This window comes from Belonocnema kinseyi, chromosome 5, assembly GCF_010883055.1.
Source record: "Belonocnema kinseyi isolate 2016_QV_RU_SX_M_011 chromosome 5, B_treatae_v1, whole genome shotgun sequence".
Taxonomy (NCBI): domain Eukaryota; kingdom Metazoa; phylum Arthropoda; class Insecta; order Hymenoptera; family Cynipidae; genus Belonocnema; species Belonocnema kinseyi.
Genome location: NC_046661.1, coordinates 1,649,289 through 1,676,931, shown reverse-complemented (window position 1 = coordinate 1,676,931; position 27,643 = coordinate 1,649,289). Strand labels below are relative to the sequence as shown.

General features: G+C 34.0%; 2 protein-coding genes across 4 annotated transcripts in view; one reads left to right on the top strand and one right to left on the bottom strand.

Moving 5' to 3' along the window:
- The window catches only part of LOC117172870 (guanylate cyclase soluble subunit beta-1-like), a 155,919-nt gene that overhangs the window by 20,492 nt on the left and 107,784 nt on the right, over window positions 1-27,643 (bottom strand). The window lies entirely within an intron of this gene.
- On the top strand, window positions 421-23,414 carry LOC117172869. Its single transcript, XM_033361136.1, has 2 exons — window positions 421-567; window positions 22,310-23,414. The coding sequence occupies exons 1-2, from the start codon at window positions 438-440 to the stop codon at window positions 23,212-23,214; spliced, it is 1,035 nt and encodes a 344-aa protein (XP_033217027.1). The 5' UTR covers window positions 421-437; the 3' UTR covers window positions 23,215-23,414.

The window sequence follows — 27,643 nt, the reverse complement described above, 5'->3', positions numbered from 1 at the left end:
TTATCCGAATCAATATAAACACCTAACTGTAGTTTTTTTACCTTCTTTCTTACATCATCAAACTTATATTTTTATGTGTCATGTTGCGTTCTACGTTAAACCTTCCCCCACCACCCTACGTCACTAATCATTACAAAACCTGTTAACCCACCTTCCCCTAACCCTCAGCAGTATCTAGTAAGTAATCTAAGTTTTGTTTCATAACAAACAAATAATATAAATGCCGAAAGAGTTAATTCATGTATCGAGCGGATAGTAATTCTACACTCATATCTCTGACACTTTGAGACTGCATTGAGAAAGAATGAACCATCGAAGCCCTTGAACTACGTACTGAACCCCTAATCGAATTAGTTGGCCTCGTCTGCATCTGACTTTTTCTTTCTGTAAGTCTACATTCAAGGGTGAACAATCGCGGAAGAAACTGTAAAGTGAAAATGGAAGTGCGAATCGATTGTTATTTTGATCAATTATTTTCCCAAATGAAGCGTGGGTGTCTTGCGTCGCGGTATAAACGTCGTCAGCTCGTTAAGTTCTTTTCAGACGTTATTAATAGTTGTGCTGAAGGTAACGGATCACTGGATATTATTTTTTAAACTCTAGTCTCTAATTGATTAGTGAAAAAGGACTATGCACATTAGCTCAGACGTAAAAACACCGAAAAAATGTCTTTTGTATGAACATACTGTACGGAAAAAGTTATAAATATCAGAAATGGAATGTCTCGCCATCCTGAAATTCGAGATTACTAGTTCAATGTTTCCCTTAAGCTTCTCGGTATAACAAGATACAGCCTGTTTGAAAACAGGATCAGAAAACGTTTTTTAAAAAACCTATTAACGCTTCGGTGCAAATTCGACATCACATTCAAGGCTAGAAAATAAAAATATGAAGCAAGTCAAAACCCATGAGGAAGCCAGACTGAAAGCAAATTTGAGAATGGTTTTTGATTGCCATTATTAAAACAAAAAACAAAACAAAAAGACGAAAGAAAAAAAAGAAGAAAGGGTGTATGAAGATTGTTGAAACTGTAGTCAAAATTAGATCACAAAAAAAGGATTACACTTGCAAATATAAGAAAAATATATTTTCCATTTAGGGAAATTTCGTGGTATATTCCAATTTTCATTGGGCTTCTAAAGATTATAGACGAACTTTTTGTGAAATCGATGGTGATCGAGTTCCTGGAAGGGAATTCTTTAAACCCTATTTATTATTCATTAAATATGTATTTAGCAGTAAAATTTGCCTGGAGTTACGGGGATTGAATAACTCAGTATAAAAATATCGATAGTGTTGAAGTTTTTCATTGTACAAGTCAGGCATAGTAAGTGCATAGTTGCATGTTGTGGTTCTCATAATTTGAGATACCTGTGGTTTTTATAACACTGTGGCTGTGCGGGGGAAATTGGTTACAAAAGTGTTCGTGACTACTGTAAAAACTAAATATATCTAAATAGCAGTAAATTTATACTTCGGAAACATAGAATAAAGTTTTTCATAAAAAATTATATTTTATTCTCATTTTATATGCTATTTCCTGGGATATCTCATATTATGAGAATAATTTGACAAGTTTGGAAAAAGCGCTTTTTTACATTTTTTGTATTTTCAGCATAAAAAAAGAATTTCAATAAAATTTTTTATTTGAGCTTCTTATAGCAAACTAAATTTCCTTCAAAGTGACCTATATTACTTTAAAATTCACTACATAGAATTCCGACAATCACGTCAAACAGAGTTGGTTTCTCATATTTGGGTACTCTCCTCTATGTCTTTTTTTGCAAACTACTACAGAAATAAAATTTCGTTCTATGCGTTACATTTTGTTCTATTCGTTCAACGCTATATATCTAGGATTTTAACGTAGAATTATTGGCGTGCTCTATGATTCATGCGCTGCAGAATAGGAAGCACTGAGTGCAGGATGTAAGACTTTATAGCGAGGTTCTCATACATACTCCTTTGAAGTTTGTAGTACGTTATGGTCCAGCTCGAGAATTTTTCAAAAACGGCTGAAAACGCCGTTTTTAAATGTCAACTCCTATTGTATCAAACGCGTAAGGTGGTGGGAAGTTTTTGAACGCAGAATCGTGTTCAGCATGAAAAATCCATTCGGAAACAACAGGGGCCACCTTATTCACAAACCTAATGTGGGGAAGTGTATTTCAAAAAGGCGCGATTTCAAAAGATGTTTAGCCAAGTTAAAGATTTAAGGAAAATTATATTGGAATTAGTGATTTGAAAGCAGCATAATCAGTATCTACGAATTTTTTCTATTCCATTAATATATTGCTTGCCTACGAAAGTTGAAAGTTTATAGATGTTTACCTGAAGAAACTATGGCACAATATTGAATTTTATATTCATTACTTCCCCAATTTTGAAACTTTATTGACAATTTACATATCGCTTGGATCGGAATAATTTGAAATTAAAAGAAAAATTAAGAAACTACGTGTGAAAAAAGGGTAAGGATACTATTTCACCAAGAAACATGAATGTGGAGGATCAGTCAATGTCGTGTGAGCTAACTTTTGCTTTTCTTGAATCACCCGGATTGAAGTCTGACACGGAGGGTTACATTTTGGCATGTCAAAACAGTGTAATTTCCACTTTAACATACCGGCTCCACATTTTCAGCCAAGACACTCCCGATGATAGCTGCAAGGCCTGTCATGCACACCCCGATCATCTAGCACACATACTATGTGTCTTCAGGGCGCACGAGACTTTTGCTGGATCGTCGCATGGATTCTGTTACAGACTGCAACCACCTATTTCACGGTTGTGACACCTGGTTATGTTTGAAATTTTACCGCGATTTCCCTGGGGTCAGGTGCAGTTTTTCAGATAAGCACGTGCTCCAAGCGAAATCCTGCGGTTATTCTTATGACATACTTTTTATATATTAGGGTGGCCCAAAATGTCAGACTTTTAATATCGTATTATTTGCAGCTGGAAATCTGTTCCTCATACTGAAAATCTATAGTCGACTTTTTAAATAATATTTAGAGGTGGTGCCATGACTTCAAGCTTTTGGGTTGAATAATCGATCGAGGTTTATAAAATCGGCAACTATCTAAGGAAATATTAACTTTTCTTGTGCGCCTTTTTCACAATGAGCGGATTATGGGCAAGTGGGAGAAGTACTTACTGGAAAATTTTATGGTCTTGGGCTCAGGTTATCGGAATGGACAATAAGACTTAACAGGTTTCTTCTACCTAAACTAGTCTACTGGCAGCTTTTCTGAACTTTTAAACATTTCCCACATTCATTTTTTGAAGCTAGGTTCTGGTTCCAAGGCCCATCAAATGGTTTAATTGTGTAAATACTCGTGTTGTACAATAAATTCGATGTTTTAAATGTTTCCTTTCAATATCACTGTACTTACTGTTTAAACTTTAATATCAAACTTCAAATGTTTTAGCAACTAAAATTGATTATTTCTTTAAAAAAATTTTATAAAAATTAATTTTTGTTGAATACTTTTATCGATAAAAACATTTTATTAATTTGGAAATTGTTGATGCGCAATATTTCAAATTTTGTGATAATTAAAAATAATAGTTTGTATCAAGAATTTTTATAAAAAATAATTGTTAGCAAATATGTTTATGTTAAAAAATGTTTGATAATTTAACCTTTAAATATTTAAATAATTTAAAATAATTATTTGTTCAAACAACTTTGATAGAAAATTAATTGCTATTGAACTTTTTTATCAATGAAAAGAGTCTATTAGTTAAAAAATGTTTAACTATTTAAATGCTTAAATAATTAAAAATAATTATTTCTTTAAACAATTTGAATGAAAAATTAATTGCTATTGAACACTTGTATCATTAAAAACAGTTTATTAGTTGTAAAATTTTTAATGATTTAAACCTTAAATGTTTAAATAATTGAAAATAATTATTTCTTCAAATAATTTCTATAGAAAAGTAATTGTTATTTAACATTTTTTCAATAAAAACATTTGTTAAGTTTGAACATTTTTGATAGTTAGAATTTCGAGTGTTAAAATAATTTAAAATAATTATTTATTTAAACAATTTGTATAAAATATTAATTGTTAGTAAATATTGTTATCAATAAAACAATGTATTAGTTATAACAGTTTGAACGCTGCATGATTTTAAATGTTTAAATAATTGAGAATAATTATTTGTTTTAATAATATTATTAAAAACGAAATCCGTTTATGTAAAGATTATATTTATAATAATTTCGAATTTCAAATAGAAAATTCATATTTACTGTATTTACGATTAGGATGCATATTTGGAGATTGTGTAGGTATAAATACAGTATAGTAGACCATTAAGGTGCTTCCTCAAACTTGGAAATTAGCCCATGCATGAAAATGCCAATGCATGAATTGAAAATTTGATGCATTTTATGAACCTGGGAGGTAGCAAACGGCCACCAAGAGTGTACCCATGGTGAAAGAAATTCTGAACGCTCGTTTCCGAATGAAACTAGAGTGTTATATTTCGACGATACTTAAAACATCGTAAAAGCCCAGGATGCTGAACTACATGGATTAAGTGAGTATCGACATAAAACAGTGTTAGATTTTGTTACGTACCCGAGACAAAAGTGGCACAGTGTATATCTCGATGCTTTAGAACAGCTGATATTCAACTTATGAATGCTGCGAGTTCTACATAAAGAACTGCTCTTTGTCAATACGTACTTAACTGATGTAGTTCGTTATGGATATAGCGTTGATTCTATACTCAAACCGATAAAATAAAAAATCAAATAAAGATATCCAGTTTCACTTTTCTACCTACAGAGTTCTAATTTATGTGAAGCGTATTGGTCCAAAATATTGTTGAACTAATATAGCTGCATATTTTTTACGGTGTGGAGATAAGAGCCGATTGGGAGAAATTAAGAATGATAAAAAAATATTAAGGAATTTAATTTCAGTATCCTGCATTAGATGCATTAGGTAACGACGAGACGATTAAAAAAAGAATAAAGAAGAAAATTGTTTAATCCGATCATTTTCTATTGAGAGTTTTCGCAACTTATCCTCTCTTCTCAGATTTCACAACAAAAAATATGGAAGAAAGATGCTGCCGTATTCTTGAATCAGAAAAATGTGGAGTTGCAAGTTATTTCATTTTCAAGATTACACTTAAAGGGTATGCAATACGCAGCCTTTGATTCAGCAATTCCTTTTCCATAATTTTCAACCGAAAACTCGAAATTTACCATTTTCCTTTCTTTTTTTCTCGAATCTTAGTTTCAAATGCAGCTGCTTGCTTCATTATGAATGTGATGTTGCTCAGGATTGATGCACTATTTTGCGTCAAACAAGATAGTTAGATTTTTAACCAACTAGATTAATTAATACCAACTGAAGTTATGAAGCTCAAAACATGAATTTTCAACAAACAGTCCCACATTAAACCAAATAATTGAATATTCAACCATGAAGATGCTATGTTAATCAAGACGGTTTGTTTATTACAAAAAAGACAAACTTTCAAACATAAAGTGCAAGCTTCTTTACTGAAAAAAGAATAAATTTTCAACCGACAATAGAATAGTAAATTTGTAGAAATAGTAGAAATGTAAATTTGTATTAAATTTTAAAAATTGCGATGTAACCTAAACATATATTACAGAAACTTTTGAAAACTCGAAATAAGGACACCTTCATTCTTCGCAGTCAAAGTGAAAAAAGCAGTCTCAATAGTAATCCTTGAAAATGGAATTATTCTGAAAGAACGTTCGAAAAAAAACGTACGGTTAGATAAAAAATATTTAAAAATTCATAAATGAACAATTTAAAATGAAATAACTTGCAATTCTACATTTTTCAGATTCAATAATAAGCAGCATCTTTCTTCCACGACAGGCATTCAATCAAATCCTAAGCTCGATCCTGGGTTTTTACGATATATTAAGTATCGTTGAAAAAATAAAACTCAAATATCATTTGAAAAAGAGCGCCCAGAATTTCTTTCACCATGGGTACCCTCGTGGTGTCCGTTCTCTAATTCACAAGCGCACAAAATGCATCAAATTTTCAATTAGTTGCAATAAAACAAGAATCAGACCATTTTTCGAAAAATCCCTCTTTGGGGAATTGTATTTATCCACTAAGATTATGCGGTTAAGATATGAGATCAAAAAACTCATAATTATGGAAAAAATTCCGTCATTTCTCAATGCATGGGCTAATTTTTAAGCTCGAGGAAGCACCTCGATGGATGAGGGGAGGCAACACGCCCACTATAAAATAAGTAATTCATGGACTACCAGAGTCGCTTACGGGCAAATTGGTTCTGGTTTATGGTAAAAATCTGATTGATATAAAAATTGACATTTTATGAGTTTCATAAGATCGCTTCCAGAATCTATGAGCAGCAACTGCACTGAGAAAAAAGTACTCTTGAATTAAAAGTGCCGGTGCTTTTGAACTCCGGATTATTAATACAATAGTTTATATCAATAATCCAATAAATTTTTCTTTGAGTGAAATAATTCGAGTTTTGAATCAAAAGTACAGTACTATAAATTAAAATATTGACGATTATATAAAGCTCAGGCACATAAAGTTAAGAAAAATAAATGGACATTTATTTCAAAAAAATGTTGTATTTAATGTCTTAAACATACTTTTGAATTAACAAAATATCTTTTAAACTTCTAGAGAAAATTATTTCCGTGAAACAAAGATACTTCCGATTTGATAGTATGTACCTTCTGAAGTCACAATGAATGGCGCTTTCGAATACGGTCAAAAGTATACACTATCAGATCTACAGCATCTGTGATAGAAGCAAAGAAAAATGAATTTTGAGTAATCTGTATATTTTATTATCAGATCAAGATATGTATTTGTTTCCCAGGTAAAATATTTGAATGTGAATAATAATCTAGTTGTATGAAACATAAATGCAAAGGTTTTAAAAAATGGTGTCTGTTTATAATATGAAACTATTTGAAAATTCCATAAGAACAAAATTTCGGTCAGAAAATTACCGAATTACAAAACGGCCGAACCAGAAAATTCCAGAATTTAAAGAATAAAAAAAAATGGTTTTGTTGAATATTATTTATTTTTCTAAATGGAATAGACAAATGTTTTTATCAGAGAAGTGTCTTTAATGCAAAGAGAATCAAGTCGTGGAGATGAAGGTCAAATAAACAACGAATAATTTTAAATTGAGACGTTTAGGTCACCGTTTTGGATCGAAACGTCTCAATTTAAAATTATTCGTTGTTTATTTGACCTCCATCTCCACGACTTGCTTTTCTTTGCCTTAAATAAAAGGTCGAGACTAAAAGTACTACAATGTCTTTAATGTTCAAAAATGTATAAAATAATTAAAAAAAATATTAAATGACAATAATAAAAAGGATGTATTTCTGAATGAGCAATTTTGTTTAATAATGTGCACAGTTTTCAAACTAATTTATTCGTATAATTGTTATACAATTATAGTTATTTAAAATTCAAGAAAAAATTTTCATACAGTTTAAGCATTGATACCAAATTTCTTCGATACAGATATTTGATCATTGTCTTTTTACTAAATAAATAATGTTTATTTTTTAAGAAAAATAATTCTTTAATTTCTATAATTCAGGAATTTCATGATTCGGATATTTTTTACGGGGATTTTATTATTCGGGAGTTTTACAGTGTTGGAAATATTGTTTTTCAGAATGTTTCAGTCGTCTCATTTGGCAGTATAAATTAAAATATTTAAAATATATACAAACACTGATTAAGGTAAATATCCCAATTTGGGCGAATGTAAAGATTTGTTTGGCATATTTTGCTTGTAAAAGTATTTTAAATCTTATGAATCGATGAAAGTTCCTAATACCGCATAGTTTGAACATTTTTCGCCAATACTTTTTCTGCTTATCTATAAAAATAGACCGTTTTGATTAAATATTAAAGAATATTTCATGGTGTACCGCTGAAACTATTTGGGCGAATGAATATTTTCTCTGACCCAGTTAGGGCGAATCAAATGTCCCAATTTGGGCGAGTGTCGCCATGCTATATTTTCTATAGTAGCGAGATATCGTCATTGATCAGAACTGCCTCCTCATTTAATTTGTCATTAGAAATCTAAAAATTTTAACGCAAAAATTTCTCAGCATAATAAATCACGCAATTAAAAAAAAGAGAATATTTTTTATGTAAAGCTATTTTTATGTAACCATGTTGTTTGTAAACATTCGCACAAATTCCTCCAACCGCTTTTTACCGTCCGTATTAAGGCGGAAGGAAATATCCGAATTATCCATTACCTTTCAGTTATATTGAATAACATTCGAAAACCTCATAACTAATACTTACTTTTCAGTCAAACATTCGCGCTACACAAATTATGGAGCAATATTAACACGAGAAACTAGACAGCCTGTAAACTCGAGCTAACAAGCCGACTGTAATGTTACCCTCGATCGGCCACAGATATATGTAGTCACACGCGTGACTATGTAACCTTTAAATACCACGAATACGTAATAAAATGACTATAAAACCTTCATAAAAAATATCTTCAATCCACTCTACAATGTGAATAAACTATTACTAGTGTTATAAACTTCAAGATTACCACGCCCAAAATGGAACATTTACCTTATCTGAAGAAAATGTGCCAAAATTTTCATGAGAATTGCTAAATAATTGAAATTCGAAACAATGTGTCTTTAAAGCTCTAGTTTTTATAAAGATATGATGCGATAAAACAAAATAAAAAAGCACAGGTTTCATCAATAAAATATAATAATTATGGTAGTATTATTTATTGTAATTAAACTAAATATTAACATAAATCAATAGGCAGAAATAAAAAAATACTAATAATTACATAAGAATTTAATTTAAAAAGAATATTATTCATTTTATACAAGTAATTATTAAATAACTAATCAGAGTTAATATTTAAGTCAAAACATAAAATAAAAACGAATAAAATAAATGGACTATATTATACTATTTAGCTTGAAACGATGCAAAATATAAATTTTGCAAATATTTCTTTTTAATTATCTAATAATGTCTATTTTAATGAGTAATTACTTTGTGCAATTCTTAATTCAGTTACAATTTTTAATGTAGAATATTGTCATAGAAAAAATAACTTACATATATTATTTTCTATTTAACTCTCATTTCCAGAAAGGATTGTTTATATCTATAAGTTCTGACTACAATTGAATTCTTTGTGAAGTGTACATTAAAGTTATTATTCCTTATTATACTTTTATTTAAAAAAGATAACAGTTTTAAAAAAATACCGAGATGCAAGCTTTCAAAATTTTTGTTTCTTAAAAAATAATGTCTAGCACGAAACACCTTAAAAATTTGAAAAATATATTTGTTATATTGATTAAATTTTAAATTATGTAAATACGTTTAAAAATATATTTATTCTTCTTAATATATTTATAGGTGATAATCGTCGGAAAAAGATTAAAAACATAACCTTCCCAATAATTTTACTATTTTGGAGGGGAAAAAATTGATCTCCGGGAGACATATTCAAAATTATTATTTGACCTATTTAAAATGCAAAAAAGTAGAATTTTTTTTTTTAAAGTGTCAAATAAAAGATTTCAACTAGCGATAGTCTGGTCGTTAGATACACCCTTATCAATGGACCAGTAACGCAGGCTGAAAAGAGCAGCGCGTGACTCGGTAGACTTTGGCAGCCTCGGCGACCGTGATTTTCATACGCTCATAATTTTTAACCAAGGGCCTAATTTCAAAGAAGCCGGGACACTTCTCTAATTAATAAAAATAGATATTTCAGGTTCCAATCGGGTACAAAACGTAGTTTTATACACGATTGTAACCAGAAATATCTCTTTTTATAGAAATGAATCATCGTGAGAGCATTATATCTATTACGTGTCTAATTATTTTTGAAATACTATCGATTTATGATATTTTAATCAAAAAGTCAATGCAGAAGAGGTGGCATTTCCCTTGCAAGTTCAAAAGTGTCGAACGAATGCCATCAGTATTTATGATATCGTCCCCAGCTTCTCGAAGTCAAAAAGAATAATGTCAGGTCTCGAGTGAGCAACAAAAACAATTTTCGAGTATATAAAGTTCTCGTATATGCGGTACTTCTCATTCTCGACAATTGACTCGATTTCCCTAGCAGCATTTAGAGGAGCGATATTAAGGTTAATGCCGTAAGAGTGACAGAGATGGTAATAAAACACTCTTAGTGCCGCATTGTGCCTTTGAATGTAGGTCGTTCCCTAGTTGGACAACTAGATAGTATGTGAGCTACATGCTCGGCGTGTACATGGCACGCCCTGCAGCTATCATCAGGAATGTCTTGGCGCAAAATGTGGCGACAGTATGTTAAGAGATAGATAATATTAGATTCATTTGGATCACCCCCATTACTGAAGTTAAGTCAGAGTGTTTCAGCAGCCTCCTTCGCTGCTTTGTACAGGAGCGCTCCTTTGCCCACTTCTTCGTGATTCCGGACCATTTTGAGAAGAGGGTCTCTTCCATTTACTATGTGCTGTACCCAAAATAATCCTGTTGTGAAGACATTCAAGACTCAATATTTCGCGACCACCTTGACGGCGTGAGATGTACAGTCGCGGAAGAAAAGACTTAAGATGCATGCTTTTGTTTATATGCATAACCTTTCTTGTCCCGATATCAAGGGATCTGAGCTCGTTCTTCGTCCATGGAACTACGCCAAATGAACAGAGTACGACGGGCGGCAAGCATGTTCGTTGCAGATACTTTGTTCCTCGCCGACAGTTTGGAAGACCAAATCTGCCGGATAAGACGTTTGTATCTGCTTCGGATAGTATCCTTTATAGATGTCACATCCTGTATGCGGCTCTGTGGCACGCCCAGGTATGTATAAGTCTCTCCAGCGCAAAGGTGTCGTATAACGCTTCTATCAACGAGCTCAGGATCTTCAGGGATGCCATTAAGTTTTGTCTCGCTTCAAATAAACCTTGGCGTATTTGTCTAAACCAAATTCCATGCCAATTTCCTTAGTATATCGTTCGAAAATCCCTAGAGCTAGATGTAGTTGCTCTTTGTTTCTAGCATGGATCTTAAGGTCGTCCATGTAAAATATATGAGTGACCTTGTACTTTCAATCTGCAGGTTTGCCGCACAAGTACCCGTCGGAATGGCGAAGTGCTAGAGATAGTGGCAATAATGAAAGCCAAAAGAGAAGTGGGCTCATGGTGTCGCCCTGAAAGACACCTCTCTGAAAAGTGACCTTGTAAGTTGTCACACGGTTTTTGCCAGATAAGATAGTAATTCTGGTTTTGCAAAGCGGCATCAATCTTTCTATGCACCTAACTATTTGCGGATGAACCTTTAAGATTTCGAAAAGACAGATGATAAGTCTATGGGAGGTCGAATCGAAAGCTATTCGATAATCAATCCAGGCCATCGATAGGTCACGCTGATAGAATGCTGCATCTTTGCAGACACATCTATTGATGAGCAGGTACTCCCGTCATCCCACTACGCCTTTCTTTGTGCCTGGTTGTTCATACATTTTTCGCCACACAGGTACAATTGCCCGAACAATCCTATCATTTAAGATAGCTGTGAATACCTTATAAAGTGTTTTCAGACAAGTGATTGGCCTGTAATTCTTCGGGTCAGCTAAGTTGCCTATTTTCGGAAGGAGTATTGTGCGTCCTTCCACCAACCACTCCGCAATCGGATCTTCCGTCTTTAAATATGAGGTGAAAATACGGGCCAAATGCTGATGGGTTGAAGAAAACTTCTTCCACCAGAAGGTGTTGAGACAATCTGGTCCCGGTGCGGAATAGTTCTTCATCCCTCTGAATACTTTTTTCACCTCCTCGGTAGTGAAATAAGTTTGCGGATCTGGTAACAAGACACACGTATTTCTATGGATTTTGGAACGCTGAATTCAAATTCGGTATCAAAAATCACCCATCACGTCATGGTTGAACCATAATCTCAAAAAATGACGAAAAATCATGCATTGAGGCAAATAAATTTCAAAATAATGCCAGTGATGCAAATTTTCACTTCAAAAATATGTCGACAACTGTGAAGGATCAACCCCTGCCTAATATCAACTTATTTAACATAACTTTACCCAACGTAACCTGACCTCATCTAACCTGAATTAACAGAAATTTATTGAACTATATGCAAAGCTCTGGAAGCATATTTTCCCAGTAGCAAATGTGTGCTACATCGAATGGGTTAACTCGAGCTTAACCTAGAAATAAATCTAACCTAGCCTAACCTAACCTAACCTCACGAAACACAATTAAACTGATTGTGTTGTCCCGTTGTGTTTGCGGTACCATTTGAATCAGCTTGGACTTAACCTGCAAAGAGGTCAAACCTATCCTAACCTAAAAAAACCTGACCTAACCTAACCTAAGTCAACTTAACGTAACACAATTAAACTCATTTTGTTGTCCCGTTGTGTTTCCGGTACCGTTTTGTTCAGCTTCGGCTTAACCTACATAGAGGTTTAACCTATCCTAACCTAACAAAACCTGACCTAACCTAACCTAGCCCAATGAAATTCAACGACAGGTGTATCTATGTAAGCGCACGGTTCTCAGTCTTAAATGTGTGCTATATTTAATAGGTTAACTCGATCTTAACCTAAAAATGAAGAGAAAAGGACACGTTATAGCAGGCAGAAAATAGACTTAAGTAGGTCTATAAATCAATTTAATTACGATAAAAAGCAAGATAAAATGTAAACACGAAAGATAGTATAAATATATCTCTTAAGTTTAAGAAAAGCAGAGAGAAAAAATTTTTGAATAAAACTCTTATTCGTTTGCATGTTTAAGTTATAGTTTTACATTTTACTTGATACAAACATTGTCAGGTTAATTGAAATGGGGACAATTCTACTTGTAGTTCTAAGTTTCTTCAAATGAGTATTGTGCGTGTAAATTTTTAACCACCTGTAGTACAATGAAATGAATTTTATTGTGTTACAACGGGAAGACTTAATTTAAGTTGTGTTGCGTTAAGCAAAATTTCGTTAGGTTCCGTTAAGTTAGATTCATTTCTAGGTTAAGATCGAGTTAACCTATTAAATATAGCACTCATTTAAGACTGAGAACCGTACGCTTACATAGCTACACGTGTGGTTGAATTTCATTCGGCTAGGTTAGGTTAGGTCAGGTTTAGTTTGGTTAGGATAGGTTAAACCTCTATGTAGATTAAGCCGAAGCTGAATGAAACGGTACCGCAAACACAACGGGACATCACAATGAGTTTAATTGTGTTACGTGAAGTTAAGTTAGGTTAGGTTAGGTCAGGTTTTTTTAGGTTAGGATAGGTTTGACCTCTTTGCAGGTTAAGCCCAAGCTGATTCAAACAGTACCGCAAACACAACGGTACAACACTATCAGTTTAATTGTGTTTCGTGAGGTTAGGTTAGGTTAGGTTAGGCTAGGTTAGATTTATTTCTAGGTTAAGCTCGAGTTGACCCATTCGATGTAGCACACATTTGCTACTGAGAAAATATGCTTCCAGAGCTTTACGTGTAGTTCAATAAATTTCTGTTGATTCAGGTTAGGTGAGGTCAGGTTCTGTTGGGTAAAGTTATATTAAATAAGTTGATATCAGGCAAGGGTTGATCCTTCACAGTTGTCGACATGTTTTCGAAGTGAAAATTTGCATCACTATCATTATTTTGAAATTTATTTGCCTTAGTGCATGATTTTTCGTCCTTTTTGAGGTTTTGGCTCAACCATGACGTGAAGGGTGATTTTTGATACCGAATTTCAATTCAGCGCCCCAAAATCCATAGGAATACGTGTGTCTTGTTACCAGATCCGTACACTTATTTTTTTCTGTGTGGTTGTGTAATTGATAGCCCAGAGGTCGGATTCTCCGGAGAGAAACCTTGGTGTTGATGTTTCTCTGGGTCATAAAGCATCGCTCTTCCTCTATTGGATGCCTGCCCGCGTTTGGTCTTAGTGTCGCCTCTCTTTCTCTGTTGCCGGCTTGTTCTAGCTGTGGTAGAGTAGGCGTTCCGCTTACATAGCTCCCTTTTCGGAGTAGTTCAGCATGGTTTCGCAGACGTTGCTGCGAAACATGCGACAGCTCCGGTTGTTTTTCGCAGCACAGAGCATGCAGCCGTGCCATGCAACCCCGTTCAGGGGCCACAATCGCATCGTAGCACTCTAGCAAGTCGCGATTCTGTCGCTCCGTCCACCCAAAGGTTGCGAGATCCTGCCGATTTATCGCATTGAATCCATTTTCATTAGCTTCCCCAGCTCTAGATTAGTCGGCATTGTTACCCGACCCATTGTCGAGAGCACAGCGGAACATATACTATATATGTAGGAAAAAAGCATTAAAAATAGTCCAGCTTATAAGACGCTGTTAGTTGATATTTTTTTGCTCTCCAATAATATATAGTACGCTACCGAAAATCTACCCTTAAGTCATACATACCCTATCCTCGTCATCAAAAACGTTTTAAAAGTTGGAATACCACCTTGAACAATAAAAAATGATTTAGGACTTAAAATTATTAAAATGAAACATGCAAATTTGCCTCTCATTATAATATTCCTAAAACTACTCTTCCACGTGAACCTATGCAACAGAACGTATATATGTATGAAAAAAGAATTAAAAATAATCAAACTTAGAAGACACTGTTAGCTGATATTTTTTTTTCTTTTTTTGCTCTTTGATAATATATAATACGTTTTCGAAAAACTACCCCTAATTCATACATACCTACAGCTCGGGATCAGAAACAGTTTAAAAGATGAAAAACTACCTTGAACAATGTCAACATGATTTAGAATAACAAATTAATTATGACACTTGAAAATTTTCTCCTCTATTGAATTATCCCAAAAACTACCCTTCCACATGAGCGTATGCAGCTTGACATGTATATGTATGAAAAAAGCATAAACATTAATAAAACTTAGAAAACACAGTTAGTCGATCTTTTTTTATTCTTTTTTACTCTTTGATAATATATATTTCGTTTCTCAAAACCTACCCCTAAGTCGTACATACATACCCCTCGTGAACAAAAACGTGTTAAGAGTTGAAAAACCACCTTAAAAATGTAGACATGCTTTAGAGCTCAAAATTAATTATATCACACTTAAAAATTTTCCACTTATTATCACTTCCTCAAAAAACTACCCTTCTACGTGAACGTATGCATCAGAACATATATATTAAGAAAATAATAATAAAAATTAATACTTAGATAACAAAGTCACTTGATACTTTTTTGATCTTTTTTTGCTCTCCGATAGTATATACTACGTTACCAAAAAACTACCCCAAAGTCACACATACCCTCCCCTCTTCATCAATAACTCCAACAATAACTCCAGGCAAATTTTACTGCTAAATACATATTTAATGAATAATAAATAGGGTTTCAAGAATTCCCTTCCAGGAACTCGATCAACATCAATTTCACGAAAAGTTCGTCTATAATCTGTAGAAGCCCAATGAAAATTCGACTGTACCACGACATTACTCTTTCTTCAAGGGCTACAAGTTAGTGATAGAGCCAACAGAGTGGGTCTCTTAGTTTAGCTGATACCCCGCTTTCTCATATTACGAGATTCTCTCATATTCGAGTACTCTCTCCTCTCTCTCTCTCTCTCTCTCTCTATATATATATATATATATATATATAGAATCAAACCGAAGGGCCTATGACGAAGCCACAGAACGCGTCGTCGGGTTGCGGATAGAGAGTCCCTGTACCGAGGGCTTCTGGTGAATATGGTTACAAAAATAAACAGGCAGTCGCGGACAATTGTCCAGGGGTAGTCCCGAAGGAATTAACCCCCAAGCGGAGATGTGAAAACCGTGCCGAAAGCTGAATGGCACCTGGGTGAGGTGTCGAGAACGGTGACTCTGGGATACCGGGCGACCTCTCAGAGTACGCAGCCTTATCCTTGCATGCGGGGCTCTACAAGGATGGAAGAACCCCTTTCCCTAGCTTCTCGTGGGAACAACAATGACAACACCAAACATAGTTGTAGTAAGTGCGGTTCAAAACAATAGAACGCGCAGAGTTCCCGACAATGGGGCGGCCAACAATGCCGACCAATCTAGAGCTGGGGGAGCCAATGAAAATAGATTCAAATGCGATGGATCGGTGGGATCTCGCGACCTTTGGGTGGACGGAGCAACTGAATCGCGACTTGCTAGAGTGCTACCATGCGAGTGTGGCACGTGAACGGGGTTACATGGCACGGCTGCATGCTCTGTGGTGCAAGAAACACCCGGAGCTATCACACTTTTCGCAGCAACGTCTGCGAAACCATACTGAACTACTCCGTAAAAGGGGCTATGTAAGCGGAAAGCCTACCTTACCACAGCTAGAACAAGCCGGCAACAAAGAAAGAGAGGCGAAACTGAGACCAACCGTGGGCAGGCATCCAATAGATGAAGAGCGATGCTTTACGACCCGGAGAAACATCAACACCAAGGTTTCTCTCAAGCCTAAAGATCTGGCTGAAATGGATGACGAGCTTCGTGGACATTTTTTCGGTGAATCCGACCTCTGGGCTATCAATTATTGTGTGTATAATCCTGCGAGAGCTTTGGCCGATGCGAACCGTAAAACAAAACCAACGGCTGATCATAAGATCAAAAGACGAATGCATCAACTTGCCATAAAGATAGGCTGGGCAAGACAGTACGCGTCCCGCATTCAATGTGTGATTCACTACATCACATCTGGCAGGAATTTTACCGCCAAGCTTCGAAAGTTCGCGCGCGAACTCCGGACCCGTTATCACAGACTTAACAAGTCAAAGCTTCTGACCATCAGGCAGCATATTGTTGAGCGAATACGTATACTATCTGACGCTAAGAGAAGTCTAGAGCGGAGGGAGAGGTGAGTAAGAGAAAAGCAACAGTTTCTCTCTGGCCCATCTCGACTCTTCCAAGACCCTCCAGTTACTGTCGAACACCCACCCAAACCAGAGGAGGTCGAAGTATTTTGGAGAGAAGTCTATGAAGTTCAGCATAGAATGGACGAAGACTCAGAAAATATAAATAGATTCAAGGAGTTATGTGTTGCCCTCATAACACCTGATAAAGAATGCCCACCCATCACTACCGAGGAGGTGAAAAAAGTATTAAGAGGGATGAAGAACTATTCCGCACCGGGACCAGATTGTATCAAAACCTTCTGGAGGAAGAAGTTTTCTTCAACCCATCAGAATTTAGCCCGTCTTTTCACCTCATATTTAAACTCAGAAGAGCCGATTTCGGAGTGGTTAGTGGAAGGACGCACAATACTCCTGCCGAAAATAGGCAACTTAGCTAACCCGAAGAATTACAGGCCAATCACTTGTCTGAACACACTTTATAAGATATTCATAGCTATCCTATATGAGAGGATTGTTTAGGCAACTGAACCTGTGTGGAAAGAAATGTCTGAACAACGAGGCACAAAGAAAGGCGTAGTGGGATGTCGGGAGAACCTGCACATCGATAGATGTGTCCGCAAAGATGCAATATTGTACCAGCGTGACCTATCGATGGCCTGGATTGATTATCGGAAAGCTTTCGATTCGAACTCCCGTAGACTTATCATCTGTCTTTTGGAAATCTTAAAGATTCATCCGCAAATAGTTAGGTGCATAGAGAGATTGATGCCGCTTTGAAAAACCAGATTTACTATCTTATCTGGAAAAAACCGTGTGTCAACTAACAAGGTCACCTTTCAAAGAGGTGTCTTTTAGGGCGTCACCATAAGCCCACTTCTCTTTTGCCTTACATTATTGCCACTATCTCTAGCACTTCGCCTTCCGACGGGTACTTGTGCGGCAAACCTGCAGATCGAAAGTACAAGGTCACTCATGTATTTAACATGGACGATCTTAAGATCTATGCTAAAAACAGAGAGCAACTGCATCTAGCTCTGGGGATTGTCGAACGATATACTAAGGAAATTGGAATGGAGTTTGTGTTAGAAAAATGCGCCAAGGTTCATTTGAAGCGAGGAAAACTTAATGGCATCCCTGAAGATCCTGAGCTCGTTGATAGAAGTTCCACACGACACCTTTGCGCTAGAGAGACTTATACATACCTGGGCGTGCCACAGAGCCGCATTGAGGATGTGGCATCTATTAAGGATACTCTCCGAAGCAGATACAAACGTCTCTTCCGACAGATTTGGTCTTCCGAACTGTCGGCGAGGAACAAAGTATCTGCAACGAACATGCTTGCCGTCCCGGTACTACTCTATTCATTTGGAGTAGTTCCATGGACGAAGAACGGGCTCATATCTCTTGATATCGGGACAAGAAAGGTTATGCACATGAACAAAAGCATGCATCTTAAGTCGTCCGATCTGCGACTGTACATCTCACGTCGTCAAGGTGGTCGCGAAATATTGAGTCTTGAATGTCTTCACAACAGGATTTTCTGGGTACAGCACATAGAGTTGCAAATGGAAGAGACGCTCTTCTTAAAATGGTCAGGAATCACGCAGAAGTGGGCAAAGGAGCGTTTCTGTACAAAGCAGCGGAGGAGGCTGCTGAAGCGTTCGGACTTGACTTCAGTATTAGGGGTGAGCAAAATGCATCAAATCTTATCTGTCCCGAGTACTCACTCCTGAAAGCCCGAATTAGGAAAGCACAAGAGAAAAACTTTCGTGAACAGCTCCTCGATAAGAGGATCCACTGTATCTTCCATAGAAATGTGAAGGATCAGTCAATGTCTTGTGAGCTAACGTTTGCTTTCCTTAAATCGCCCGGATTGAAGTGTGGTACATAGGATTTTATTTTTGCATGCCAAGACGGTGTCATTTCCACCTTAACATACCGTCGCCACATTTTGAGCCAAGACATTCCCGATGATAGCTGCAGGGCGTGCCATGCACACCCCGAGCATTTAGCTCACATACTATCTAGTTGTCCAACATATAGTGCCGCATATACTGGAACTTTATATTCTCGATAATTGTTTCTGTTTCTCACTCGAGGCCTGGCATGGTTCTTCTTGACTTCGAGAAGCGATCCATGTTCGTTATCGAATTTTCGGTACCAGCTGACAAAAACATCATAGCCAAGGAGAATGAAAAGAAAGAGAGGAATATATATCTTATAAGGGAGTTGCAATGATTGTACCCGGAATATTCTGTTCAACTAATCGTCCTTATCATCGGCTCTCTTTGAGGTGCCAAGCTTTTACTCGCTAATGGATTAAAAAGCATCTTTGCGTGTTAACAATAAGCTAAAACACTTGCGGGAAAAATGCAGAAGGCGGTAGTCCTTAGGTCGCTCCGTGTTCTTAGGGTGCATGAGGCTTTTGCTGGATCGTCGAATTGATTCCGTTACAGACAGTAACCACCTATCTCACGGTACTGAGACGTAATTGTGGCAGAAATTTGACCACGATTTCGCTGAGAGCGGGTGCAAATTTTCAGATTAACACCCGCTCCAGGCGAAATCCTGCGGTTGTCCTTATGACAAATTTTGAATTATGTATATATTATGTTTCTCATTACAAATTATGTTAAGTTTGAAAAAATCATCATGTTTTTCATTGAATTAACAGAAAATTAGTCAGCAATAAGCTATACTGATTCCAACATATATATGTCATCATTTTTCCCACTGATTTGATATTAGAAATGTGATTTTCTTACCAATATATTTCATTGTTCCAAAAATTCGCTATGTTATTGTAAATGCGTCACTCGGTATTTTTCAAGGTTTTATTCTCCGAAAAGGCCAATTAATTTATAGCTTTTTGATTTAAATAGGAGAAAATTATTATTTCTATCCTGGAAAAATGTAAAGATATAACTCCGCAAATCGGCGGCCTTTTTTAATTGACATCTCGGGAAATATATTTAGATCAACGATGTTAAATTGACTGTTTTGTGGAATTAATCATTTTCAGAGACTTATTTAATTACCCAATAGTTTGTGGATTTATTAATTTTCTAGGCTTATTTAATTACCAAATTCTTGCTTCATTTTTTTTATTTGAAATAAGCAATTCGAAAAATCCACTTAAAGAGCGCGGCCTTGGTAATATCGATAGTCTGATAGATATCGAACTATCGGCAGTCAATTATCAATGGAGGAGTTTAGCGTTCTTTGTGGCACTTTCATACCTTTTTGCATACTGGCGGAAAATGTAATAAATGGTGAAAAAATCAATGTTTTTTATCCAAAATTTTCTACTTCAAACGCTTTTAATTTTTAATTGTTCATGACTTTAAGGCTGTATTTTGAAATTCTTTAAATTAACCATATCAGCCTAAAGTGACAGGATTAACCGCCGAGAATACTGTTCGATTTTACTGATACACTCCTGCGTTGTTGCGCAGTTGCTCCGCTGATCAGCAGCGTCATTCTCTCGCCTCCTTGGACCACCTTGTCCTCTATAACGGGAACTTTTCTTACGGGACTCCAGTGTATAATTCTATGGCTCGGCCCTCACCTAGAAAAGTAAGCTTTTCCGCTTTTGCGAATAATATTTCAATTTTTCGAGTGAAAAGTAGTGCAATTGAACCACAAAATATGAATTTTGAAGCAAAATAGTTCATCAATTCTGACCTACAGCACATTCATTTCGACGCAAGCAGTTGTATTTGAAGCAAATAAAGATTCAACAAAAAAGATAGAAAAATTATGAATTTCTACGATCAGTCGGTAAAAAACTTTGAAGCCTAGGCAAGAAAAAATCGCAGGAAGTTAAGCTAAAGACAGAAACATTTTTCAGCGTTATACTTGTAAAGCGATGTCAGTTTGATTTTCTTACCAAATTTTTGTTCTTCTCAATGGCAGAAAATGTGTGACAAAACAGGAGAAATTACCCTCAACTTTCACTACGTCGACTTTTTAATTCCTCCTCACGTGTAGAAAATTTGACCAAAAATTTAAAAAAATTCATAAATATTCTGTAACAAGTATTTAACAAATCTTAATTTTTTATACTTTAATTTAATAATTATTTTAATTAGTAGAGTTAAAAATGAAAAAAAATACCTCGGCTGTGGATACAGATTTTAAGTTGAACTCTAGTTTAAAAGAAGATTGAAAATCGCCCGTTCACTGCAGCTTTGAGAGTTTATATTGTTTAAATTTCTAATTAAAAAAATGATAAAACCTCAACAAAATGAATTTTTTCGACTTTTGAGATTGATGTGATTGATTATGAAAAATCATGAAATATGACTAAGAGTAGAACTTCTTTTTATCATACTTGGTCATTTCATATACAATTTTCTGTTCCCAAAATCATTTTCAATTGTTTCAACAATCATCATTTGTCTGCAAAATTTTGTTCTTCATTTAAATTTTGAAAAGTTTGTATCTATCGGGATAAATTATAAAAATGTAATGAATACTGAGAGTAGAACTTGTTGCTTAATATATTTGGTCATTTATAAACAATTTTTTCTTTCTAAAATCATGAAAATATATTATTATATTATATATTATTATATTATTATACCTGCGATTTTTTTAAAGTGTAGAAATTAAAGATAATACTTTAGAGACTAATTTTTATGAATTTGACTTTTTTGTTATAGCTTTTCTAGTTCATGCCACAAGTTGAAGTCGAGATACAAAACTCGAGAAATTCTCTAGTTTTCTTTTTAACTGGTCACACAGCATATTCTCCCTAAGATTTGAAAAATTCCACTATTAGAGCTTAATTAATGAGGGATTTGATAAGGTTTCTAACAGTCTTTTTAAACGAATTTCTACTCTATTTTTAAACCAGTCATCGCATTTTAAAGTCAGCAGTGGTTCTTGGTGATACTGTCGCTAAACGTAGCGATAATTCTCGCCGGTAGTCGGGAAAAAGTATTAACATTTTTAGTTGATCGCATTCCGCATGTTTATATGTATGCAAAATGTACGATCCATTCCGTTAAGAAGGGTTGCATTAAAAAGTATTGAGTGCACCCTTAGGGAACGTGCACATACTGCGTTCCGCATTTTTCTTTCATTAAAATAAAGACAGAAGTATTGAGAAAATTAGAAAAGAATACAAATGAAAACTAGAATACAAAAGAATCCAATGTTTGTCACGTTACAATTTGATGGATGGATGAATAGATCGAGGGATGAAAAGATGGGGGGACCGGTGGACGGAAGAATGGGCGGATAGCGGGTTGCATGGGTGCATTTAATACTTTCAAGTGCAACCCTTTTTAACAGAACGGACGGTACATTTTGCATATATCATATTTCTCATAGCTGCAATATAACTCTCATTTAACACTTTATTAAAAAATAAAATAACAAATACATTTTTTTGAAAAAATAATCTAATCAATTTTATAGCAGAAGATGTGGATAAGCTTGACGTCTGCGAGAGAGTAGTTCAAGCTGCATTGCGATATCACAACATCGCGATGGTGGAAAACGGATCAATTTGCATGCTCGGTAAGTTCCATAACGTCCTTTATGTGGCTGGAAAATTATGCTTTGATTGGAAACTACCCAATAACGAAACCGTCTCACGCCTGCTGAACAACATGTTTTACTGTGAGGGCACCTTTGAGAGGATTTTAGTTGGTGCAATTTTCGGGATACGTGCGACACACTTTCTCTCAGGATGGAAAAGTGACTTCGAAGACCGAGACGAGAACATGAATGCCCTGCTGTATTTTTTGGATCATGCAAATTCTGCTCGACTTGAATACAGATGTCTGTCATCTAATTCGAAAAGAAGATTCATCGATGTCCCGATGGAATCATATGGGCAAGTCCTGCCCCTCAGAGTAGCAGTCCAGTACGGTTCCCCTGACATTCTACTAATTATGCTTCGATATGGAGCTTCCACTGAAGGTGACAGAATAGTCCCAGCCCCAATTGAAATTCTGCTTTCCCAATTAGAGGAATGTAAATTATCGATTGGACAGAATGAGCCCGATTATCCTCAACATCTGCTCACCTGTCTAAGACTTTTACTAAGAACAATTACGACAATTATTATCAAGACTCCAAATCATATGGCTGCTCAGTGTGGTGTAATGAGTGTAACCATGTACGAACAATATCCAAAACTCGTCGAAGGAAAATTAATTCCACCAGAACGAAGCGGACTTACTCCACCGGAACTTAAACATATTTCCAGATGTAAGATTCGACAGCTGCTTCACGATAACTGGCAATTACCTCATGGAATAAGAACATTACAAATTCCAGACTCACTTGTGGATTATTTGGATCTACTCTGCGACTAACTTTTCACGTACATTTTAATTGTTCAAGTATTTAACAAAAAAATACCTAGCTTTCTAAGATTTGATTTTAAAATTACTGGTTTTTGTACAATTTTCCATTACTGGAATGTATCTCTGCATAAAGATGTTGACATCCATTTGAATTGCGCAAGAAAATCTACCATGATAACATTTTTGGTTTCCTGTATTGCTAGTCACAGTTCTTTTATTATGTGGGACTAGAAATTTTCCTAATTTGGATGAAATAAAATTGATTATGAAAATCTGCATTTCCATTTTTTTATTATAAATCATATAACGTATGAAAGATAGAGTCTGTTTAAAAGTAAATGTAATAATATCCTAAACTTCATTGAAATGTAATTACTTGTTATCTTGTTTCGCATAGCGGTATTATCATATAGAGTATCCTTTCATTACGGCAAACTTATTTGAAGTTAAAATCTGCAGACTTTCATCAAATGGTTAAAGTTAAAGCGACACTAAAAAAAATTGTTTTTGAATCAAGAAAATATTACTTGATTCAAGTCAATCGCAGGTACGAATGGGGACGATAGAATATGAGTGTGTTCCAAATATAAAAGTACTTGCTACCGTATGCTTGGAACAAGCGTACATTTTCTTAATCTGAGAAAATGTATTCTTAGATAGAATATCGCATTTTATTACTTTGAAACTTTATTGTGTTACTTTATATAGAGATGTATTCAATTGCAGAACATAGTTTACTTTCAAGAAATCATTTCTGATACACTTCAAGAATATATTTTCTTAATATAAGAATATGTAGTATCGGAACAATAGATTAGTGCCTCAACTGAACACTATTTCTAAAAAAAATTGTTTTCGAAGTTATTGTTAAATAATCTTCATTTTTTAAATTATTAAAGTACGTAATTCGCGCACGCTGTTACTTACACATGTAATCGTACGCCTAAACGCTTTGAACAATCGCATTCGCCGAGGATTGAACCCTCCCTACCTAAACTACCTAAACTAGTGTGTCCTAACCGCGCGCTCTACCGTCTTCGCTATCGAAGCACTTGGATCTCGATGACAAAAGTTTGGGTAAGAATTTCAACGCAGGGTCGTACCAAGTCATATGGTGAGCCGCAACAAACTTCAAACAACAAGTTGTTGAACTCAACTTTAATTAAAATGTAGGATATTCAAATAGGAAAACAATCCAATGTAAAATCCCTTTTTAACGTCCAATATTCAAATTCATGAAAAAAAATTCAATAAATAAATAAAAATAAATAAATAATAAAATAAAGAGGACGAAAGAAATAAATAAGAGTAGGAAGGGGATTAGGTTGGTAGCCTTCTCATTTTACTTTCCTCCTTTTTATTTTCGTCCAAAGTAAAGATAAATAATTTTCTTTTCTTCGTTTTTTCTTTTTTAGGGAGAAGGGAGGGGCAGACTTGTTTCCTTTTTATTTTCCAGATTCCAATGGGAACATATTGTAGTGGTTGTCCAAATTTGGTCGTTGAGTTCTTGATTATATTTTCAAGAATTCTTTTTTTCAACTTTAATTTACCATTTTTTATTTAGACAAATTTCAGAATTGAATTTTACTTATTTCAAAAAAGGCTCGATACTTTTTTTTCTTAATATATTTAAAAATGTTTTAAATTGTCGAAAAGTAATGAACAATATATAAAAATTCTCCGTAAAATGCGCAGTTTTCAATTTATCCAACTCTTTTATTGTATATAATACTATCTTACTCAATTTTTAATGCAAAATAATATTTCTTAAACAATAATTTAAAATATTTGAAAAAGTGAAGTTGCCTTCACTTATTTAACGAGGAATTTAATACGTTTAGTTTTTAAATATTTATAACGCTTAAAAACGACCCAAAGATAATAAATAATAAAGGAAAGTTGGAAATACAGAAATGCTTTAATAACATCAATGACAACAAATTATGTTCTGCTATACGAAAATTTTCATAAACCGCACAGTTTTCAATTTATCGAATTCTTTTATCATCCCTTTTTCTTACAAAGTTTTGAATATGGAATTGCTTTCCTAAAATAATAATTTAAAATATGCAAAACATAATTGAACTTTACTTATTTTACAAAGGGCACAATACTTTTTTCATTAAAAATGTAATCTGCTTAAAAACTAGCTAATGCATATAAAAAATAAAGAAATTTTAAGTTCAAAAACGCTTTAATAACTATAGTGACAAATAAATATTTTCTGATTTTTAAAAACCTTTGTAAAACGCACCGTGTTTGATTAATTTTATTCTTTTATAATACTTTGTAACGCAGTTTTAAATTTAAAATAACAATTTCTAAAAAAATAATCTAAAATATGTAGATAAAATTGATCGCTAGTTTAAATACTACCTATTTTAAAAAAATGCTCGGCACTTTATTTTTCTTTTAAATATAAAATACTTCGAAATCAGAAGAAACAAGAATTCTGTAAAGAAACCTTTAGTGCAAGAACTTGCAAGTTAAGAACGATCTCACGGTGGTCGGCTGAAAAATATTTCTTTGCTTCCTTTTTGCGTTCTCAATTATTTTATTAAAAAAATTTGTAAGTGTCAATTTTTCAATTGTTCCTTTATAAAATGAAATTTATTCTTAATAAACTTATTAAAAATGTTATTGAATTCTTTTTTCTTAAATATTTTGCTTCAAAAACGCATAAAATTTTTTTAAATTATCAAGAAAATGTAATAATTGTATTTTAAAGCATATTTTAAAGCTTATAAATTTGTTTTATGCTGTCATATATTTATTTTTTATTATTTACATAATAAAAAAAATTATGTAAGTATATGTGTGATTGCCAAAGTGTTAACCATTTGTAGTCCAAGACATTTTTCATGATTAATGAGTTCTTCGACTGAAAAACTTAATTTTATTAAGTTTTTATAAATATACAGAATAAGAATATCCGCATTAAATTTTCTATAATTAATGACATGGTAAATTTTCTATAATTAATGACATGGTGAAATGAAATTTTCTATGATCATTGAATTCATTGACTGAAAAACCTAATTTGGTTAATTTTCTTAAAAAAACCTAAATATCTACTTAATTTCTTAAAATACCAACATTATATGCGCGTTACAGTACGCGGGAAGCCTTGCATTGCCAATTCATAACATAAAAATATAAAACAAGATATTAACTATTTCAGATAGCAAGTAAGAATATAAAATTGAAAATTATTCTGAAAATTTCTGCCTTTCATTAAGGAAAAATTAATTCCTTAAATTCGGCTAGATTACCATTTTTTTCTATAAGTTAAAAAATCTATTGCCTGAAACTTATTTAGTTTAAATTAGAATAACACATGATTATTTTATATTTTCAAAACTATTTTTTTTACTCATAACTTTCATGAATTTGGCCATTTCTGTGATTTTAAAACTGCCATTATCGAACTCGAAAATTTTGTGAAAACAAAATACAACTATGTATTACAACTCTAATTTAAATTAAATAAGGTTCACATAACAACATTTTTAACTTTTTAGAAATCAATTTTTATCTAGCTGAATCCAAAAAAGTAATATTTCCTTATTGAATAAAGAATTCCTGTGTTTGGCAGGAATATTTATTGTCATTTCTAAGTCCGGATAATTTTTTGTTACCTTGAACACTACACAAAAATAATTTCAGGGTGGCCGTTTTAATCGAGGAAAAAATTCCCAGTCATTTTCCGATTCATAAAAATGTTTCACGGTTAAAAAAATTTGAAATGGTTTAATTTTGAGTAGATTAATACATACAAATAATTAGTGAAAAAAATTATAGAAGCAGTAAATTTAAAACATTTTACTGATTTTAGGAATGAAATGACTTTTGAGTCTTGCATAATTATTTCAAAATTAAAAACACTTTTTTCAAGTCTATTTACAAATTTTAATTTCTTACCACCAAAAACTTACCGACGCAATAAAGTTTTAACTTTTTTATAGTTTTATGAGTGATTTGATTTGTGTGTCAGCCTAAAGTTAGTAGTCTATCAAAGTTGCAAATTCCTATCTACATTTGCATAAATAAAATTCTTTATGTGCATCAGTGTTTTGAATTTTATAAATGTTATTGAATTTCAAAATCATTGTTAGCGGCGAAGAGAACCAACTTCATACCATGACAACTTGTCGATTATTATATTTACTTCTTCTTTATTCATAATGTGTCCCCTAAGGGTTTACATGACTTGCATTCCTTACAATCTTTCCGTTTACATCTATATATTTTTTAGAATCTTATCCTTTCTATATATACAATTATTTACAACTATTTACATAAAGTCTTATATCTAGTTCCTGCGATAGCGCAATTGAGGACTTATTAGTAAGCGAGTGAGCGAGCTAACGAAAGCGAGAGTGCAAGCGAGAGAGAGAGTATGAGAACGCAAACGCATCTTAGTCTACTTATCTTTTAC